The sequence below is a fragment of the Tarenaya hassleriana genome, unplaced genomic scaffold, assembly GCF_000463585.1.
Source record: "Tarenaya hassleriana unplaced genomic scaffold, ASM46358v1 Cleome9, whole genome shotgun sequence".
NCBI classification, from domain to species: domain Eukaryota; kingdom Viridiplantae; phylum Streptophyta; class Magnoliopsida; order Brassicales; family Cleomaceae; genus Tarenaya; species Tarenaya hassleriana.
This window is the reverse complement of record NW_010971389.1, coordinates 589,107-597,727: the sequence shown is the minus strand read 5'-3', so window position 1 is coordinate 597,727 and position 8,621 is coordinate 589,107. Positions and strand designations below refer to the sequence as shown.

The window sequence follows — 8,621 nt, the reverse complement described above, 5'->3', positions numbered from 1 at the left end:
TGTATATATATATATATGTGTGTATATATAAATATTTACGTATATACACATTCGAATTCATATATATATATATATGAATTCGAATGTGTATATACGTAAATATTTATATATACACATATATATATATATATATACATATATATATATATAAATATTTACGTATATATATATGTTTGTATATATATAAATATTTATATATATATATATGAATTCGAATGTATACATACGTTAATATTTATATATATATATACATATATTTATATATATGTATATATATGTATGTATATATATAAATATTTATATATATGTATATGTATGTATATATGTATGTATGTATATAAATATTTATATGTATAAACATTTATATATGTATATATATTATTGTTATGTAATATCAGAAGTTTAACTTGGAGCAGTTGGATGATTGTCAATTGGAACTCCAGGGTTAAGGAGGATTGAGCTGGAGCAGTGGAAGGATGGGTGACCTACTGGGAAGTGAGTTGCGGGATCGGGATCGGGATAGATGTCGGGGTCGGAGTTGGGCCGGGGGATCGGAGCCGGGGGTCGGGATCGGTGCCGGGGGTCGGGATCGGGATCGGTATCGGGATAGATGTCGGGGCCGGGGTCGGGATCGAGAATATATTTTGAATTTTTTGTTGGAATGTTCCAACGGATTGCGGTTGGAAATTCCGTTGGAAAATTCCAACGGATATCGGTTGGAAATTCGGTTGGAAAATTCCAACCGATAAATCCGTTGGAAATCCGTTGGAAAATTCCAACGGAAAAATTCGTTGAAATTCCGTTGAAAATTCCAACGGTTTTCCAACGGACACCGTTTTCTAACGACGAAATTCCAACGGATTTATCCGTTGGATATCCGTTGGAAACGTTAATTTCCAACGGATATTTGGTCATTTCCAACGGATTTGCCCGTTGGAAATGACCATTTTTTTTGTAGTGTATATTCGTATCGATTTTTTTTTTATCTTTTGAAAGATATAATTAGATTAAAGATTCGATTGATTTTCAGATTAGTACATATTTATCATTACAGATAGATATGTAAACTTCGACCCAAGTGTTGCAATTCTTTTTAGCTTATAGATGTGTGTACTATAGTTAAAGCATGTACAAATTTTGGTTATGTTCTATATTATATATGGAATTATCCGTTCACAGTAATTTTTTAAAGATGGTGTGTATATAATATGTATATATATATGTATATAAATGTGTTGTTAGCTTGTATGTAATCCATAAACTATAGATATGAAGTCGGCAAAATACAAATTATAATGTTAATGTTAATGGCAGCCCAATGGCAGTTTACAATTACAATAAACGAACCGACAAAGAAATGTTATTGAATTCTTTACGGAATTCAACCAAAGTCATTAAAACATTATTTTGGTAAATAAACTAATCATCATTATTATAATAATAAAATATTTAGCCCACTTGGATTATGTTTGTGGTTATTTGAAATTTCATGGTGTTGAAACACTTGAATCCTGAATAAGAAAGAAACATGATACGTAATATATATATATATATATATATATATATATATGGGGGCAAATTACACTATATATAGTCATTCATGATCCCTTCTAGTATATACTTTATCAAAACAAATCCAATATGCATATTATAATACTTGGTTCCAAAAGTCCAAGTGGGTCTCCATTCAAATCCGAACAGAAAAATAAAATAAAATAATAGCTATAATATAACTAATTGATGGTGCAATAATAATATTCTTAACTCGATTTTCGTGGTGGTAAAGTTTCCACATAATTAAAAGTTAATGTTGGAAACTTTTGATAATTGCTAGTATTATTATTGTAAGACCAGAGCCAAAGTGGCCGCCCGGAGGCTTTCTGGATTCTTACATCAACTCGATGACGTCACTTCTTCATTGATGTTGTCTTCTCCGTTTCCGTTTTGTCTTTGGTTTCGTGGAAAAAAAACTTACTTCGAAAAGTATACCGTGAAGGGATGTTCGTCGTAATATATATATATATATATATATATATATATATAACACAAGATCTATGCACAATTTTTTTAAAAAAAATGGTAACTATATATATCATCAAGACTCAAATTGATTTCATAATTGAGAAAAAATCACGTGTTTGGGATGATACCCTCTCTCCCTAAATTTGAAGTTTGATCTCAGGACGAGATAATGTTTTGCACCAATTTCATCGGTTGAACCAATTTTGGGTTTTTTAAAATCTTAGTAAACTTCTCATTTTTTTTTTCAAATCAAAATTGTTATATAATCTATATGATTTATATACTATTTGGCAGAGTCAAATTATTATTTATCTTCTTCGTTTCATCGGTTGAATGGATTTGTTTCAGTATTATAATTGATCATTGTTCCAAAGGGATCTATCACATTTATTTATGGTTAATATACCAAAAGAAAATAATGTTAAATAGGATAGACAAAAGAAACATGGTACAATGTTTTAGAAAGGGGATTTTTTTTGTTAACGAAAAGTGGAATTTTTTTAACAGTTTTTGTAGTAGTTTTTATTTTTTATTCACTTTTTTTAGTAGTTTTTTTTTTGGGGTATAAATTAAATTTTGGTGAATGTTTTTTTAGTAGTTACATTCCTCACGTAGTTGTATTATGTCATTTGGTGCGTACCTTTGCATACGTAATCGAACTAATATAAACGTGAGATTTTCCACGATGTTTTATATATGATTTTATACTATAAACTTTGGACAATGGTAAATTAAATGCGACTAATCATCAATCGATCGAGTTTATATTTTAACAAAAAAAAATCATCCGATTAAAAATTTGGTTCAATTGATATGATTTAATATAATTTGGTCTTAATGGATTTGATTGGTTTGATTTTGGTTAAATTTATTTTCGATGATTCTTCTTCGTCTTCTTCTTTGTTCTTCCATATTACACTTAAAAAAATCTTGATTCTTCATTTGAATAAACAATAAAAATAAATATGTTTTAATCTATTTCGAGTTTCTTTCAAATTCGATGTAAGTGTACATACATATTAATTATTCTCTTGTATGAATATTATAAAATCCTTGTGCCACCGAGCAAGTCATTACCTGAACACATCACTTACACGTATATTATTAGATTGATTGAATAATATACGAAATTTCTAATTTTAAGAGGAGACGCAGGTCGAATAATAATAATAATAATAATAATAATAATAATAATAATAATAATAATAATAATATACAAATGGAATTTTCTATAGCTATAACTATCAAATCGACAAGTCGTGACATTAACTCATATATTTTTTTTCCATTCACGTAATTTCCCCATATATGATGTATGAGATATAACCCTTACGTGTGCATGCTACGTCATCCATTAGGCAGAGATCCATTAGGTTTTTGGAGAAGCAAATTTAGATTTTGAGCTAACAGATTGGTCGGCCGACAATAAAAGGAAGAAGTAGACAAGAAGCTGACACTGATCGGTCTTTGTTTTACTATAAATTTAAAAAAAAAAATCTATCTTTTGATTGTCTCAATTAAATGATTGGATAAAAAAAGTTATACTATTTTAGTTTATTTTTTTCAAAGATTATGTTTTAGTTATTATAAAAGATGTTCTATGTAATCCATGATTTAGTAATAATCCAGACCTGCTTAAAATATTGGTTGATTTGTTGATATTTGGCATTCAAAATTTTCAGCTGTAAAAGAATATGCATATTGGTTTTTATATATCAGAATCTGATTTATTTCAAATTTAATTGGGGTTTAGGAAAAAACTCAGTTAAAAAAAATCATTTTCATCTATTTTTGTTATTTTCATTTTCAGTGTAGATACAAATAATTTAATTGACAAAATCATGAGTAGCAGATTAATTACATATATTAACCGAGCATATATACTATTTTCAAAATAATTACCAAAACTTTTATAATCTCACATTAAACCTTAAGAGTATTTGGAAGTTGCTTGTTGACCCAATCCAATTTTGGGGAGACCAATTTGCCAAATGAACAAATACACAAACAGATCAAAACCAAATTATACATGACTATAATCGAATTGAATACGAACTAAAAATTTATATTGAACTTTACAATCTTTTAAAATAAAAAATATCGAATTTAAATTGAATAATAAAAAATAACCAAAAATTTGTATTTAAATTATATTTTTTATCAATAAAAATTGAAATTAAATCAAATCCAAAATGAGATAATATTTGATCGAATTAAATCAAATTTAACATAAAAGTCGAATAATTATAATTTTTTTAAAATTTAAAATAATCGAAACACAAATATAACTAAATTTCAATTTAAAACGAAACTTCCCTATTCAAATACGGATATATACCATTTGAGCAAAAAGTTATAAACTAAATCAGAACGCATATAACTTTTTATCAAACGGATCAAATGTTTTGTGCGATGTTGTAGTAACAAAACATGAATTTTACATTACTCTGCACCAAAATCACCCGAAAGAAGCAAAAACCAAAAGAGGAAAATAGTTGTGATAACTCATTACTCTTCCCTAAGGATGGGAACTGAAACAAGAAGATGAGGGAGTTAGGCAGAACAAGAGAGTTGGAGAACACGATTTCTTTGTCGGACGAGCTCGTGAAGATCTTGAACACAGCCTCTGGTCTCGACAGCCTTAACGCATCCCGTGACATTATCTTTAGCTCCTCTGATTTCGGTCTGAACCAGTCCGCCACGATTTTCGCCATCTCCTCTGGAGATTTCGGGAGTTTTCCGCACCCGTTTTCCACAACGTATGGTACATATTCCCGGCCTCCTCATAAAATAAAAACCCGAAAGTTGCACAGCTTATGAACGAACTGGATCTAAACCAAAAGAGTCGGTTTCTGTTCCGGATGTTTAACACAAACTTACTTGACCGGCAATGTAATCGTGTAGAGTGATCGGTGGCCCTCGTATCATAGCTTCGGCTATATAGCTCCGTAAGAAAACAAAACGTAATGGGTACAAGCATCTGACCCATTGGCACCCGAGATTCTCATCATACAACTGGCCAGTAATGGGCCGGGCCCACCGGTATAAGACAACGATTGGGCCGTACCGGAATTTTTCCTTCCTCCCACATCCAAAGATATCACTGTTCGGTTTGCGCCACGAGAGTCAGGGAGAGAACGAAAACAGCCGTTTGAAGGAAAATGGCGATTTGCATGTGTTGCAGCAAACCACCGATCCTGGTTAAACCGACGTGGAATCCACGCAGATCTCAGAGAAGATCGAAGCTCGGTTTCGAATCTATCGGCAAGACCGCGTTGGCGAGTTGCCGGGTTCTGACCGTGAGGGCTTCAGCGGTGGATTCGTACGAGAGCTCCCCAGATTTCGTCAAGCGTATGGAACAGGCGTGGATTATCTCCCAGGTTGATCTTCTTCTTCTTCGTAGTTCGCTGATTTTGCTGGAAGATTGATCTTCGTCTTGGTGACTAATATTCGTGTTTCGTGTGCGGGAATTGAGGATATTCTCCGGGAATTTTGCTTGCTTGTGCTGTGATTGTTGTTAATTTACTGTATCTTTTGTTTCGGAAATTTCGTTGAGGCAACTTAGCAGCTCGATTTTCCCTGAAATTCGGATAGTTGTGGAGATTCTGCGACAGAAACAATAGACTAGGTTTATTCTGGTTAAAGATTTTCAAGAAAATATTGCACTGATATATACATACAACAAATATATATGTATGTATGTGTACAGATCCACGTTATGTACGAGTCTATGCATCTATTTATAGTACAGAAATTTCTGTCAGAGGCTTGAAAACTCGGATTGTGTGATCAGATGAGGCAAACTTCTTGATGCTCACATCCGATGAAATATCTATCAATCAAATTTCTGAGCACAAAGAGAGTAGTTTTGTCAGTCATCACACACGTTCATGGAGATAGGACAATTCTTTGAATTGCCCATGTTGAAATCTTCACTGTAAGGTGCTTTTATGTAAATCTTTTCATTATAGTGGTGTAGAAAGTTAGAAACAGACTTAAGTAAAGGAACAGTTGGTGAAATCTGGGCTTATTTAGATTTCACAATGCAAAAAGCTTGCGTTTCATTTTCATTGGTGTATTCTTTAGAAATGTAAACGATCCTTCAAGGTTTAAGATTCTCAATGACGACCTTAGCTTCCGTTGTTTCCTTTTTTTGCCTGTAGCAGCAGCCAAGACCTATTGGATGTTCATCATGCAGTTCGAAAGGTCACATTGAATGCAAATGGTGTGCGGGTACGGGTTTCTTCATCATCGGTGATAGCATGCTTTGCGAGGTACCTTCAAGGAACACCTCTTGCATCATCTGCTCCGGGAAGGTTCGTGAACGATTAAATGAAATCCAACGGTTGTATGTATTTTCCAAACATCTTCGATTATCGCTCATGTCATTTCATGTTGAACTCGGATTGTTGTTTTCAGGGTTCGATGTGTTGTTCTGATTGCAAAGGAACTGGGTTTCGTGCCAAGTGGTTGGAAGGGCCTCAAAAGACATCGTAGATATGTGCTTTTAACTTCAGCCAAAACAAAAAAACAAAGACAAAGTGTTCGTCTTATTTCGGTAAATACAGCATCGATACAAAGTTACTCGATCTGCTCTTTGATTATTTTGTTGTGTAAATGGCTGGAAAAGTGTTTCATAGCATTGAACCGACTTCAAGTTAGTGGAATAGAAGGCACGTAGACATATATGTTTATATGTATATATATATTGATGTATGTATTCTCATGTGTGTGCACTTTTAGTGCCTTCGTCCCCATTTTTGTTTCTCTTCTCAGATTTCATTGTTTCATTGGTGTATTATTTATTTCTTATGGCTTGGGTCATTTGTTTTCATTTCAATGAAATATCGTACTATGTTGCAGCTAAACAGGGATCTATTTTGCAATACAATAATTAAATAGTAGAGTTTTAAGATTTTTTTTTCCTTTGGAATATTGTTAAGATAACCAAGACCCAAGCTTACATATATATATTACAAGATACGAGAAGAGAAAAACGAGGAAGATCCCACATGAATGCATGCGTGCATGCATGTGTATATATTATGGTTATCTCCTGTGTGTCCTTATGTGGTTAGTGGTATTCATTCTTATCGCAGTCGCGGTGGCGAAAACTCCACCGGAACACAACCCGGCCGCCGCCAAAAGGACTGCCTTCCATTGCCTACTCGTCGCCAGAATCGCCAACGCTGTCAAAGCCACCGCCATTGCAGTGAACGCCTTTTTCCACCGCTCGAAACCCTTCACCACGTTTCTGCAGCTTCTGCAATGGATCACGTGTCTGAAATACCGGTTCGATAGATTAGGAGCATGCATTGTCCCTATCCCGCCTTTGGCCGGACCCGAAGCTGAAACGGCTGCAACCAGACCAGCCGGGGCGTGTTCCACCACTGCTGGAACCTTTGGAGGAGAGACGGTTCGATGCCCGAAATGGTAAGGCATTCCATGCCCTGCTCTGTCCATCCACTTTCTATACTCGGCAACCCATGTGTCGGAAGACCTTAGGTTCAGATACAAGTCTTTTGTCGGGACCTGTTCCTTCATAAGGGTCTCGTTTTGCGACGATAGAAACCCCATGTCCTCCTCGAAAACCTTGCAAGCATTCTGATGGAAGTACCATTTCGGTAACAGCTTAATCAAAGCCGATCTTGTCGTCCCTCCAAACCGAACAATAAGCATAGACTTCCCTTGCCCGGTTGGTCTACATAGGAACAAACCCGTAAAGTACTGTCTCTCCCCGTTCTTGTCCACAAACTCCCTATTGTTCTGCAAAACACATGGAGCCTCGAATCTGAGAAAGTTCGACGGTTCCTCCCCGTCTTTCTGTCTTCCCCATTTTCCCGCAAACCCACGGCTTGTACGCTCAGTAACTTCAAAGACCAGCGGTCCAGCATCTTCCCTTTTCGCAGTGAAATCCGTTCTGTTATGAGATATGGGGATGTGGGCTGGATCCATGAGATTCTCGAGCAGGATGGAGTGGTCATACGGAAGGTCGTGGGTCGAAGACAAGTCCATAAACCCGGGTCTTGCGAAATTCTCGAACCAAGGCAGCTTCTCGGGGTTCGGTGGCGTCTTGTTCGACATCCATACCCACACAACTCCCTGTGACTCCCTCACTTCATATGGCTTAACACACGCCGCCTTTGGAATCTTGGCATTGGCCGGAAGCTGTAATAAAACCAGCAAGTAAAATCATCTCTATATTCTCAGTTCGATTCTCGTCATGATCTTGTAAATAGTAAACCCAACTGTGAAATGCTGCCAAAACAAGTGAAACAAACCTGAGGAATCTTGACACATTGTCCATCTCCTTCGAACTGCCATCCATGGTACAGACATTCTAATCTCCCATCAACCAGTTGTCCTTCAGACAACTTAGCCAATCTAAGCAAAAAAGCAAACAGCCCTCAAGTTTTTTTTTTTGCCGTTAAACCATATAAAAAACCGTAAAGCCTGCAACTTTCCATCTAAATAATCAGATTCATATCAAAAGAATGGTTTTTTGGATTTGGGTTTTCGCAAATCTCACCGGTGGGGACATCGATCTTCATAACAGCGTAAAGCCCCGTCGCCGTCTTTATACAAAACTATCTTCCGAT

At 35.2% G+C, this 8,621-nt stretch overlaps 3 protein-coding genes across 4 annotated transcripts in view; 1 reads left to right on the top strand and 2 right to left on the bottom strand.

Annotated features, from left to right (window-relative positions):
* Positions 1-4,383: 4,383 nt before the first annotated feature.
* On the bottom strand, positions 4,384-5,023 carry LOC104803611. The gene is made up of 2 exons (XM_010527592.1): positions 4,903-5,023; positions 4,384-4,801 (listed from the first exon to the last, which is right to left on the bottom strand). The coding sequence occupies exons 1-2, from the start codon at positions 5,009-5,011 to the stop codon at positions 4,419-4,421; spliced, it is 492 nt and encodes a 163-aa protein (XP_010525894.1). The 5' UTR covers positions 5,012-5,023; the 3' UTR covers positions 4,384-4,418.
* A 64-nt stretch (positions 5,024-5,087) lies between these two features.
* On the top strand, positions 5,088-6,748 carry LOC104803610. The gene is made up of 3 exons (XM_010527591.2): positions 5,088-5,402; positions 6,189-6,338; positions 6,442-6,748. Exons 1-3 carry the CDS (start codon positions 5,184-5,186, stop codon positions 6,517-6,519), a joined length of 447 nt encoding a protein of 148 aa, XP_010525893.1. The 5' UTR covers positions 5,088-5,183; the 3' UTR covers positions 6,520-6,748.
* Positions 6,749-6,921: 173 nt separating this feature from the next.
* The window catches only part of LOC104803608 (protein TIC 55, chloroplastic), a 2,492-nt gene continuing 792 nt past the window's right edge, over positions 6,922-8,621 (bottom strand). The window contains exons 2-4 of one of the 2 annotated variants that reach the window (XM_010527590.1): positions 8,552-8,614; positions 8,304-8,406; positions 6,922-8,190 (exon numbers count right to left, since the gene is read on the bottom strand). In XM_010527590.1, the coding sequence (XP_010525892.1) occupies positions 7,072-8,190; positions 8,304-8,406; positions 8,552-8,614 (1,285 nt within the window). In that variant the 3' untranslated portion in view covers positions 6,922-7,071. Of the gene's footprint in view, positions 8,191-8,303; positions 8,407-8,551 lie in introns of both variants that reach the window. The other variant, XM_010527589.1, reaches the window with a different exon arrangement.

What these genes read in the sequence shown, in the direction of transcription:
- LOC104803610 (XM_010527591.2), top strand. Translation starts at nt 5,184, where the DNA reads ATGGCGATTTGCATGTGTTGCAGCAAACCACCGATCCTGGTTAAACCG. An exon ending in AGGCGTGGATTATCTCCCAG is followed by an intron (nt 5,403 to 6,188) that starts GTTGATCTTCTT and finishes TGCCTGTAGCAG; the next exon opens with CAGCCAAGACCTATTGGATG. An exon ending in GCATCATCTGCTCCGGGAAG is followed by an intron (nt 6,339 to 6,441) that starts GTTCGTGAACGA and finishes TGTTGTTTTCAG; the next exon opens with GGTTCGATGTGTTGTTCTGA.
- LOC104803611 (XM_010527592.1), bottom strand. Translation starts at nt 5,011, where the DNA reads ATGGGTCAGATGCTTGTACCCATTACGTTTTGTTTTCTTACGGAGCTA. An exon ending in ACGATTACATTGCCGGTCAA is followed by an intron (nt 4,802 to 4,902) that starts GTAAGTTTGTGT and finishes TTTTATGAGGAG; the next exon opens with GCCGGGAATATGTACCATAC.